At 39.7% G+C, this 12985-nt stretch overlaps 1 protein-coding gene across 5 annotated transcripts in view; it reads left to right on the top strand.

Annotated features, from left to right (window-relative positions):
* The window catches only part of LOC126425087 (kinesin light chain), a 431165-nt gene that overhangs the window by 396173 nt on the left and 22007 nt on the right, over positions 1-12985 (top strand). The window contains exon 12 of one of the 5 annotated variants that reach the window (XM_050088003.1): positions 9976-12639. The exons of the other annotated variants lie outside the window; for them this stretch is intronic. Within the exon in view, the coding sequence (XP_049943960.1) occupies positions 9976-10089 (114 nt within the window). The 3' untranslated portion in view covers positions 10090-12639. Of the gene's footprint in view, positions 1-9975; positions 12640-12985 lie in introns of those variants that run through there. 5 annotated transcript variants of the gene reach the window in all.

Raw genomic sequence — 12985 nt, 5'->3', positions numbered from 1 at the left:
ATATAAGATGAACATCAACAAAAGCAAAACGAGGATAATGGAATGTAGTGGAATTAAGTAGGGTGATGCTGAGGGAATTAGATTAGGAAGTGAGACACTTAAAGTAGTAAAGGAGTTTTGCTATTTGGGGAGCAAAATAACTTATGATGGTCGAAATAGAGAGGATATAAAATGTAGACTGGCAATGGCTAGGAAAGCATTTCTGAAGAAGAGAAATTTGTTAACATCGAGTATAGATTTAAGGTTCAGGAAGTTGTTTCTGAAAGTATTTGTATGGAGTGTAGCCATGTATGGAAGTGAATCATGGACAATAAATAGTTTGGACAAGAAGAGAATAGAAGCTTTCAAAATGTGGTGCTGCAGAAGAATGTTGAAGATTAGGTGGGTAGATCACGTAACTAATGAGGAGGTATTGAATAGGATTGGGGAGAAGAGAAGTTTGTGGCACAACTTGACTAGGAGGAGGGACCGGTTGGTAGGACATGTTCTGAGGCATCAAGGGATCACAAATGCAGCATTGGAGGGCAGCGTGGAGGGTAAAAATTGTAGAGGGAGACCAAGGGATGAATACACTAAGCAGATTCAGAAGGATGTAGGTTGCAGTAGGTACTGGGAGATGAAGGAGCTTGCACAGGATAGATTTGCATTGACAGCTTCATCAAACCAGTCTCAGGACTGAAGACCACAACAACAACAACATATATGTCAACAATAGAATTTGAGTTATGAAACAATTACTGATTTCACCCTACAATGAAAGATACTAACTAGAAATAGTCAAAATAAATTAGAAAATCAATTACTTACATAAAATAAGCATAAAATTAGATCTGGTTTTATATTCTTTAAAACTGAGGGTCAGCATTTCTCTATTATGAGAATACCGATTATATTCACATATGTTAATGGTAATTAGTTGAAATTTGAAAAAAAAAAAAGAATAATTTCAGTAGGCAGATGGCAAAACAAGATGGGAAGTAAAATTATCCCAGCTTGCTTTGTCACATGGTGTTAAACTCATTACCTTAAGATACAGTGCCTATAAAGTAACATGGCTATGTTTGCCACAGTGAATAAAAATATTATTTGGTTGGAAGTGTCACCCAAAGCATTCTGAAATGGGAGATTGGCTTCACAGAAGCATCTGTTTTCTCTGCTGTATAGTTTCATCTACATCTACATTTACATTTATACTCCGCAAGCCACCCAATGGTGTGTGGCGGAGGGCACTTTACGTGCCACTGTCATTACCTCCCTTTCCCGTTCCAGTCGTGTATGGTTCGCAGGAAGAACGACTGTCTGAAAGCCTCCGTGCGCGCTCTAATCTCTCTAATTTTACATTCGTGATCTCCTCGGGAGGTATAAGTAGGGGGAAGCAATATATTCGATACCTCATCCAGAAACGCACCCTCTCGAAACCTGGCGAGCAAGCTACACCGCGATGCAGAGCGCCTCTCTTGCAGAGTCTGCCACTTGAGTTTATTAAACATCTCCGTAACGCTATCATGGTTACCAAATAACCTTGTGACGAAACGCGCCGCTCTTCTTTGGATCTTCTCTATCTCCTCCGTCAAACCGATCTGGTACGGATCCCACACTGATGAGCAATACTCAAGTATAGGTTGAACGAGTGTTTTGTAAGCCACCTCCTTTGTTGATGGACTACATTTTCTAAGCACTCTCCCAATGAATCTCAACGTGGTACCCGCATTAGCAACAATTAATTTTATATGATCATTCCACTTCAAATCGTTCCGCACGCATACTCCCAGATATTTTACAGAAGTAACTGCTACCAGTGTTTGTTCCGCTATCATATAATCATACAATAAAGGATCCTTCTTTCTATGTATTCGCAATACATTACATTTGTCTATGTTAAGGGTCAGTTGCCACTCCCTGCACCAAGTGCCTATCCGCTGCAGATCTTCCTGCATTTCGCTACAATTTTCTAATGCTGCAACTTCTCTGTATACTACAGCATCATCCGCGAAAAGCCGCATGGAACTTCCGACACTATCTACTAGGTCATTTATATATAGTGTGAAAAGCAATGGTCCCATAACACTCCCCGGTGGCACGCCAGAGGTTACTTTGACGTCTGTAGACGTCTCTCCATTGATAACAACATGCTGTGTTCTGTTTGCTAAAAACTCTTCAATCCAGCCACACAGCTGGTCTGATATTCCGTAGGCTCTTACTTTATCAGGCGACAGTGCGGAACTGTATCGAACGCCTTCCGGAAGTCAAGAAAAATAGCATCTACCTGGGAGCCTGTATCTAATATTTTCTGGGTATCATGAACAAATAAAGCGAGTTGGGTCTCACACGATCGCTGTTTCCGGAATCCATGTTGATTCCTACATAGTAGATTCTGGGTTTCCAAAAACGACATGATACTCGAGCAAAAAACATGTTCTAAAATTCTACAACAGATCGACGTCAGAGATATAGGTCTATAGTTTTGCGCATCTGCTCGACGACCCTTCTTGAAGACTGGGACTATCTGTGCTCTTTTCCAATCATTTGGAACCCTCCATTCCTCTAGAGACTTGCGGTACACGGCTGTTAGAAGGGGGGCAAGTTCTTTCGCGTACTCTGTGTAGAATCGAATTGGTATCCCGTCAGGTCCAGTGGACTTTCCTCTATTGAGTGATTCCAGTTGCTTTTCTATTCCTTGGACACTTATTTCGATGTCAGCCATTTTTTCGTTTGTGCGAGGATTTAGAGAAGGAACTGCAGTGCGGTCTTCCTCTATGAAACAGCTTTGAAAAAGGTGTTTAGTATTTCAGCTTTACGCGTGTCATCCTCTGTTTCAATGCCATCATCATCCCGTAGTGTCTGGATATGCTGTTTCGAGCCACTTACTGATTTAACGTAAGACCAGAACTTCCTAGGATTTTCTGTCAAGTCGGTAGATAGAATTTTACTTTTGAATTCACTGAACGCTTCACGCATAGCCCTCCTTACGCTAACTTTGACATCGTTTAGCTTCTGTTTGTCTGAGAGGTTTTGGCTGCGTTTAAACTTGGAGTGGAGCTCTCTTTGCTTTCGCAGTAGTTTCCTAACTTTGTTGTTGTACCACGGTGGGTTTTTCCCGTCCCTCACAGTTTTACTCGGCACGTACCTGTCTAAAACGCATTTTACGATTGCCTTGAACTTTTTCCATAAACACTCAACATTGTCAGTGTCGGAACAGAGATTTTCGTTTTGATCTGTTAGGTAGTCGGAAATCTGCCTTCTATTACTCTTGCTAAACAGATAAACCTTCCTCCCTTTTTTTATATTCCTATTAACTTCCATATTCAGGGATGCTGCAACGGCCTTATGATCACTGATTCCTGTTCTGTACATACAGAGTCGAAAAGTTCGGGTCTGTTTGTTATCAGTAGGTCCAAGATGTTATCTCCACGAGTTGGTTCTCTGTTTAATTGCTCGAGGTAATTTTCGGATAGTGCACTCAGTATAATGTCACTCGATGCTCTGTCCCTACCACCCGTCCTAAACATCTGAGTGTCCCAGTCTATATCTGGTAAATTGAAATCTCCACTTAAGACTATAAAGGAAACTATTCATCTCGAGTTTTTCATGCACTCGGTTCATTTCTCCTAGTAATAAAAAGAAACCTCTTAGGTCTGTGACTTTGTTTCTGCAGTTTTGCTTCAAAATTTGAGGCTGTGTTGAAAAAACCTACAAAATTTTAAGATTAGAAGTATGGCCGTTGTGGGCCACTACTTTCTCCCATCTTTTAGGCACCATATGAATCCTGCAGCTGGAATATTGGGCATATTTTGAGGAGATCCTTTAATCGATCAAATTTTGCACTTGGTCATGTGACGAAGTGCAGGTAAGCCAGGCTGTGTGCCATTGATTAAACAAGTTGGTAGTCAGAGAAACCAACATCTGGAGAATAAAGTGGGTTTGGGGTAGGACTTCCATTTCAGCATTTCCAAGTACATTATGATGGGTTTTGCAACATGGGTGGGAGCATTGTCATGCTGCAAAAATCACCTTTTTGGGTCTGTTACTGTATTGTGGTCATTTCTGTTTGAGTGCTCAGATGAAATTAGTTAATTACTTTAGACAACAGTTTTCTATGATCATTTCCATCAGTTTCAGTAGCTTCGCAAACACCTCTTCCACTACCGTGCTGGTGTTTGACATCAAAATCATCATTCTTTAAGTGTTGAAATCATTTCCTGTATGTTCATCATCTTGTAGTTGGATCACTATTGGTCTTACCCGACATTTTATAAGACTTATCCTCAGATTTCTTCATGTTCAAGCAGAAAATTAAAACTTCTCACAAATGATGATTGGGCTCGTAAGTTGATGTATTCAGTCAAGAATAACTTTGATACAATCACAAATTGAGTAATATATTTATGGCATTATGATTGCAAATTCCTTAGTATATTATCTGAGACTTACAACCTACCACTTGTTGCTACTGCTATAGATTGAAAAATGGTGGAAGCATAGTTATAGACCTCATAAATTCTTGCTTAAATGAGTGTACTGTCATTCAGAATTTTAGTCAACAAAAGCTGATGTTCACTGTTCTAATACAAACTGCGGTGGTGTTTATAACCAATATTCCCATTTATTAGCTTATTTTGAGGACAGGAGGATGTTTGTTTTTGATGTCCTTCAGTGTTAAGAATATAAGAATATTTTATAAAGGATTAGTAATTGTGGATGCCTGAGATACAATTTTTATATTTTTTTCTTTACTTATGTTTTGGAGACTGTAGAGTGGAGATAGTTACTACACTGTTAAGGCTAAATGTGAAACATGATAGTCAGGTGTTATTAGCCATTGGGAAGTATAACTGCATGTAAGTGCTTTCCCATCTGACATAAAAGTTTTTAAACCTTAAGAGTACAGTGTGTTGAAATGAGTCTGAGCAGTGATTGCACGTATTTTTTGATAATGTTGAGATAAGTTGTAAAACATGAACCAGTTACAAAAAGTGCTACTGACAAATGTACTCTGCAATGAATAGATTTCCGGCCATAGTGTTGTTGTTGCTGCCATGTCCTTTGTCTTTCTTATTTTAAATACAAAAAGGAGAATTGATCTCACATGTGGCAGAGAAACATATTTTCATGTTTGATTTGCTCAAAATACATACAATATGTTGGATTGTATAATTTTTGAGCACGAGCTAATTTCTCTGTCCTGTCTTGGCCCGCTCAAAACTAAATACATTTCCTTCAGTGAATAAAGGTGTTGCTTTGTCATTTATGATGAATATACTTAACAGTCTATTATGTGACTGGAGACACAATTTTCCTTTAAGATGTAAATGCTAATTTCTGAGGTTGTTTGCGTGTGTTTTTTCAGTCATTTTTTGTTGTGAATTGTCTTTGCTAATGTTTTGTGTGTGCTGAATGTCATTGTTAACATATGGACTTATTCTGTGTGTGCTCATAAGACAGCAGCTTTGATGTTTAAAATGAGTTAAAACACACACACACACACACACACACACACACACACACACACACACACACACACACAATATTGCAAATAAAACAAATTATGGTGGTGTAGTGTTCAGAAATGAGTAAATATATATCTAAAAACAAAGATGATGTGACTTACCAAATGAAAGTGCTGGCAGGTCGACAGACACACAAACAAACACAAACATACACACAAAATTCAAGCTTTCGCAACAAACTGTTGCCTCATCAGGAAAGAGGGAAGGAGAGGGGAAGACGAAAGGAAGTGGGTTTTAAAGGAGAGGGTAAGGAGTCATTCCAATCCCGGGAGCGGAAAGACTTACCTTAGGGGGAAAAAAGGACAGGTATACACTCGCACACACGCACATATCCATCCACACATACAGACACAAGCTGCTTGTGTCTGTATGTGTGGATGGATATGTGCGTGTGTGCGAGTGTATACCTGTCCTTTTTTCCCCCTAAGGTAAGTCTTTCCGCTCCCGGGATTGGAATGACTCCTTACCCTCTCCTTTAAAACCCACTTCCTTTCGTCTTCCCCTCTCCTTCCCTCTTTCCTGATGAGGCAACAGTTTGTTGCGAAAGCTTGAATTTTGTGTGTATGTTTGTGTTTGTTTGTGTGTCTGTCGACCTGCCAGCACTTTCATTTGGTAAGTCACATCATCTTTGTTTTTAGATATATATTTCCTACGTGGAATGTTTCCCTCTATTATAACCAAATCAGAAATGAGTAAACTTTACCAGTGACAGTGTTGTTGTAAATGTCATTGTGCTGTAGATTGAGGTAAACAGAACTAAGTGGCTGGTAGTTCTCTGTTCATTTCATTCATTGGTGAGACAGTGAGAGAGTGCTCTTTCTGAAATCTCTTCAACTTGGGTACATTTTGTATGTAGTGAGGCCTCGGTAAGAAGACAGTCTAGGAAAAGGGCTTTTCTTACTGGTAAGTGAAATCCTCTTTGGTACATTAAGATTTTTACATGCTGAGCTTACGTACCAGATTTACATAATTTTTCTATCATTTTGCTAGCATAAGCATATGTAGCACACCAGTAATGTCTGTTTTTTAAAATTGGTACACATCTTCTCATAACTGACGCTGCTGCTATTACTGCTGTCTGTTTGCACTTCACATTAAAGTAGATGTTGAGTGTTTGTGAACTTTGCATGTTGTGGTGCTCAAAATGCTTGTCTGTATGCCTGGAATAGTAATAGCATATTTGAAAATACGTAGATTTCTTTCTTTCTCGCACAGTTAGCTACGTCAGTAAATTAATAATCGATTAAAACTGAAGGCTGTGGAAGTTGGTCATTTCCTCTATGTCTCTCATTAAAACAAAATGGTTGAATAGTTTTGTTCAGGGTTGTTTGTGCAAAATAAGTTCTGACAGAGGTAAAATTACGAACTTCATCTTTTTGAATAATACAATAAATGACAAATCAAAAGTTATATCTCAATATACAAAATTGATGTTTTGTACCGGAGAACAACATACTCAAAGTATGAGAGCTGTCATTATGTTGCTCGTGTGAAATAAATTAATTTCTTTATTTTTAACTGTGTCGTAGATATTTGCCATTAAAAATGTCCATATACAATTATTTCAGGAGAAATTTGCTGGTACATCTAATATAGTACTCTGCGATCCACTTCATGGTGTGTAGCAGATGATGCTCTGTATTACTGTCACTCCCCCTCCTGCCTCCCCCGTTTCCTGCAATTAGTGCCCAAGAGTAATTGTTGGTAAGTCTTAATGTGAGCTTGAATCTCTCTAATTTTTCCCTTGTGGGTTTTAATGAAGTGTATTGGTTGAATTCTTCAGAGAACAAATGCCCTCAAGATTTTTTTACAGTAAATCACATCATGATGCACAATGCCTCTCTTGTAGCACCTGCCACTGCATCATCTCCGTGGTGTCATCCAAACGAATGTGTGACGAAACACTGTTCTTCTTTGTATCTTCCCTATTTCCCATATCAGTTCTGTCTGGTAAGACAGTGAGAGTGTGCTCTTCCTGAAACCTCTTCAACTCTACGTAGTGAGGCCTCGGTAAAAAGACAGTACGAGCAGTATTGAGGTACTTGTCGAATGAAGTTGTAAGTGTCACTACAGTAGATAGTCTTTTGTGAAGCTCGGTTTTTGTGACTGCCAATTACCCATGAAAGTTTATACCTAAATAAACACACCTGCTAAATCACCATCCAGAGAAGATGGTCCAGAGCTGTCAGCACACAGAGCTTGAGATAGTGTGATGCATGTCATTCCCAGCTGATGGCCAGGGACATCTTCTTTCTTTCAGTTAATTAGCCAGTCACTTGCTGTTAGTGATTTGCTCCTGTTTCAGCGATTAGGTTAAAGTAAACAAGATGACTAGTGACAAAATGAATTAAGGACTAAATATAGTTTTTTATTTTGTCTCATTTAGGAGTAAAATTTTACTGGCACTGATGGCTCTTTCTAATGACCCAAGCCTTTGATTCCGATTTGTGTAGTTCCACATTTCGATGTCTTATTTGCTACGTATTAACGCACTTCTAGTGTTTTCCATTTCTGATGTCGCAAGAGTAATGCCCAAGGGCAAACACATTTTAGGGTAACGGATAATAAGTCTGTCAGATTTTTGAAAAGCAGTAATGTCAGATAATGGAAAATGTGGGATGGGATAGCAATAAGATGAAAAGGAAGAGACTGCTACTCACAAAACAGAAGAGGTGTTAAGCGGCAGACAGGCACACGAAGAAATACTGCTAGCTGTTACAAAGTAACAAACTAAGTTCTTCGTCGTAGGCAAAACAAAGTGAGCACGCACATGCACGTATTCACAAAGGATCAGTGCTGTCTTGTGGGTGCCGAGACACGACTGCAACTGAGATGAGCGAGAATCTTTACTAGGCTGGGTAGTGGAGGTATAGAAGAGGTGTGGGATGGAGAGGGGGAGGTATAGCAGGGTAGAGGGGGGGGGGGAAGGTGCTGCCTATGGGAGTATTGGGAGGCTGTGCTTGAGATTGGGGGGGGGAGGTAAAACCCCTTTTGTTTGCTGCCTGTCCCCCCTCCCAGTAGTGCTTCTAGCAACACACTATCCTGTCTCCACCCTGCCCCTACATGCTTCCAGAGGCAGCACTAGCATTTCCCTCCCACCAACACACTTTCAGACCTATTTTTTCTGGACGATGGAAAATTTTGTGGTAATTCTCTTAGGTGATTTTAAAGACTTGTGCGCGCAAGACTTGTGCGCGCGAGAGTTCAACAAAATTACATACCTGTTTTCAAAACATACTTTGTAGACTTAGCTTCATTTTATCAACTAAAATAACTAATTGTGAAATATTCTATTTGTGTATATTGCCACAAATAGTAAAATGATCATTCGGCAATTATCGTGCAGAATGACAATAACAATAACAATTTTTCAATTACACAGTGGAATATTGTGAACTGACGACGTCCCTGTATTTGTGTGGTCATGAGCTGCTGCTCACTGCTACATTGCCCTGCTGATAGTTTCGTAGTGATGCCCAGCAGTTGGCACCAGTGATAGAAAGGTTGAACATTCACAAGTGTGTACTTTTTACATCGAGGAAAAAATACTTCGTTGGAGCGAAGACACAGTAAAAGCTAATGTACACAATTGTAGCCAGAGGGTCTTAAAGGGTCAATGTCTTTTTTCTTTTTATAACATCGGAACTCTAAAACTGTTCATATATCTTGTGTATGTTTGTTTTTAATAGTCGTGAAAAATGATTTGCTTAACTTTCTCCTGTGGGTTAGACCTTAAAAGATGTTGATTCTGGGAAAAGACAACAATGAGTTTATCAAATATGCTATTACTATAATTCTAAAATTATTTTTTTGTTGTGAAGATTATAGACTACTATTTCAAAATAACAAGGGAGAAGAGAGACCTGTCATGCAAAAGGTATAACTGCTTGTGGAAATAACTGACAGTAACCTTGGAAACTACACATCCCTGTAACTGTTTGTGTGTCACCTTTACCAGCTCTCTTCTCTACTCTTGTATCGGCTCCACTTTTCCTCTAACGGTATCTGGTAAAGTGTGTCTATGTGACGGCTTTGTTCCTTTCACAATTGCAGACACGGTTTCTGTAGCATAGTTACTGAAGCAGTAGCCAGTTGATGTTAAATTGGAAAAGCTCCAAATGGAGTGTCACATAGAGTGTAGCAGATGTTTCTACATTTTATAATACCTCTAAAGGACTGCATTATACTGCAGCCAGAGCAGAAAAGATTTCTAAGCTGTAATCTGCCATTGCAAATTGTTCACGTACTTAATTTGGTAACTATTTTGATTGGGATGCTAAATCAACTAGCCACTGCTTTTGCGTTTTTAATGTTATTTTATCACTATATTTTTCCTTCTTTCTCCTGTTCTCTGTTTTAAATTGCTGCTTAATGTCACCCAATATACACGAAAATTTCACCACCCATGCTCTACACGTGATGAAAGGAGAGATGAAACTTAGTTTATTTGTGTTGTGTGTGTGTACAGACGGCTGCACCCATTGGTATTGTACAGAGAACACAGGAAGGCGGGCAGTCCGACGCCCGACAGGGAGGGTTAAAGACCAAACTCTTGAACGCTCTCGGACTGCACACTTCGTGAACGAATGGGAAAGTCTGTGCATTTGGCGTAACACTTAAGAAATGACTGGAAAAGTTCCTTCCAGTTGTGTCCGTAAAGTGAACTTTTATTGTAATTAATGTAGCTGTAAGTTATTGACGTGAAACCGTGTAGGATGCTAAAAGTGGCTATTAAGTGCTGTTTTTCTAGATTTTATTGATTTACTTTCCTGTTTTACTTCTAAAGCTGATGATTTTATTGTATTCTGTAAACGAAGAAATGTAACAAATGGTGCAAACTCGATAACTAGGGGTGTGGGTGTAAACAGTTTGTGAGATATTCCCTCATCATTACTTATGTACTTTACTACAGTGTTGAAAATAGTTAAATTGCTGACAGCTTAAAGAAATTTCATTTACTTTGCACATATTTTGTGGTGCATTATAACAGAAACAGCCGCATGTGGTATTTGCTATACGGATAAAAATTGTTCACCCAGTTATCTTAAAGTCCAGATAATGTTTCCAGATTCTCTCCAAAGCCTATTCTGTCAATTTGGTTTCTTTCTAAGACAAAAGTATTCCACTATTCTTTCTGCCCAGCCTTCCTGTGTTGCAGTAAATTAAGTTTTAATTGAAGGGGCAGTGGAAGACAGTGCTAACCCTCAATTTAGCAAGGATTGCCCTTTTCGTGATGTCTGCTTTTCAGATGCTCCACATTAAAGGAAAAATTAGTTACCATTGTACTATTAGAAAGAATTTCCTAGTATTCAAATTGTTTTACCTTATTGTACTTCATATAGGCTATGACTTTAACCAGTAACTCAGAATTATGCTCTCAGGCTAGCACACTCTTCTGTAGACCCGTCAAATTAGAACTTCCTTTTCCTGTGCCGCGCAGGCAGTGCACCAGCAGTTGTGCTCCTGCAAAGGCTACTGGAGATCTTCCTTCCAGATGGCACTCGGTGGCCTCTAATAATCTTTCCCTGGGTACTATTGTCCATAGTGACATTATTTAATAAAAATGCGTCTCGGCTCTGTGTAGGTAAACACTTAGCAAATGAGACCAGCTGACGTTGAAATATGTCAGTCAAAGAAAAACTCTGTTCCAACATGTGAACAATGATACTGTGAAGTGTAATGGATTACGAATTTTAATTTTAGCACTCATTACACCTGTGGGACATATTACAAATTATGTAAAATGTATATAAATTTATAGCAGGCATATAACTTTAAAAAATTTGACCATCCTGTTCATAAGTAGTTTGGCAACAGTGTGGAATTTTTTACTTTTATTTTCTATCAGTTGTATTTAACTAAGTGAAGAAAAATACTTCATATAGCTCAGTATTCGTGCATTGCTTTGTAATGTGATCTACACAAACATATTGACAAGTCTCTTGGTGCATTAATGTAATTTCAACACTGGGGTTAATCTTACCCATCACCTTTAGTGTCCAGAGAGTACTATCTGAGATACTATTACAAGAAAAGTGGTTTTATTTGCTATTGGTGATTTAATCTCCTGTCACAGTTGTAGCACAATATCCTTAAGTGGGTTTTTGTGATACACCAGAGAGTCCAGTGTCACTTCTATACAGTTGATTCCCTTCGTGTCTGCGGTTGTACTGAAGTCTTGGAATTGTGTTTGTTGGTGACTCACTGAAAAGCGTGCACTATTTGATCACTAATTTTTAGGTAATATGATTTCCAACAGATACTTTGCTGTCTCCATTTCGTTTGTGTTTATTCAGCTGTCTGTAGCCCACTCTTCAAAAGGCTGTTAGTACAAATACTAAAAAAAAGTGCAGGCTGACAACTTGCTCGAAGCATAAATTCTTTCAGAAATGTCACTGTATATTCAGTCCGCCTGCTTAGCTGGGTGGTAATGTGCTCGCCTCTCGTGCAAGCGGGCCCGGATTCGATTCCCGGCCAGGTTTGGAGATTTTCTCTGCTCGTGGATTGGGTGTCGTGTGTTGTCCTCGTCATCATTTCGTCCTCATCACCAGCACGCAAGTGGCCCAATGTGGCATCGACTGCAATAAGACCTGCACCTGGTGGCATCCTGGCCAACTGTGCTGTGCGCTCATTTCCATTGTGTATTCCGTGTGGCATTTTCGTTGCATTTGTGCAAAAGTTTTTAAAACATTAATCTTGCCTTGGATATTTCCAGCCTAGAAGTTTTGGACTGGTAGAATAAAAGTAACTGTGTTGCAAAGCCATCTAAAATTTCCAAATTGGTGCTGCAATCTGATAGTGAGTTTGACAAAAGTATTGGGCATCTCCTCAGATCACGTAGTGTGAATGCTTTGAAATTCAATGAAAAACTCTTGTTGGTTGAGGTAGTTCAGCAGCACTTCTTTTAATTTTTTGTACCACTTCAGTGAAATCCAAATTTTGGAAGTACCAGGATGGAAACAATTAACAAGAGATACAAAAAGCAACCACTCACCCATAGTACATTGACAAGTGGCACACACAGACGGCAGCACTGACTTGTTACTAGCTTTCTAGCTGCGACTTCATGTTTCAGAATAAACAAAAGACACTCATATGCAGCTCTTGGCCACAGCCTTTGTCAGTAAAAGGGGGGGGGTGGAGAGAGAGGGGGTGGAGAGAGAGGGGGTGGAGAGAGAGGGGGTGGAGAGAGAGGGGGGTGGAGAGAGAGGGGGGGGGAGAGAGAGGGGGGGGGAGAGAGGAGAGGGGAGGGGGAGAGAGAGAGAGAGAGAGAGAGAGAGAGAGAGAGAGAGAGAGAGAGAGAGATGTGCACAAGCAAGCACACCTCGCGCACACATGACCTTCAACTCCAGCATCTCAGGTCGGAATGCCAGTCAGTGTCTTGTAATTCGGCCTGTCTGCAACTTGACATGTCTTCTTTATGTCTAGTAGCGATCTGTCTTTTCCAACATTGTTAATACTCCTACCTGGAGTTTCCA

Source organism: Schistocerca serialis, chromosome 10 (assembly GCF_023864345.2).
Source record: "Schistocerca serialis cubense isolate TAMUIC-IGC-003099 chromosome 10, iqSchSeri2.2, whole genome shotgun sequence".
Lineage (NCBI taxonomy): Eukaryota > Metazoa > Arthropoda > Insecta > Orthoptera > Acrididae > Schistocerca > Schistocerca serialis.
The sequence above is the reverse complement of the archived record's forward strand: the minus strand, read 5'-3'. Positions and strand labels throughout refer to the sequence as shown.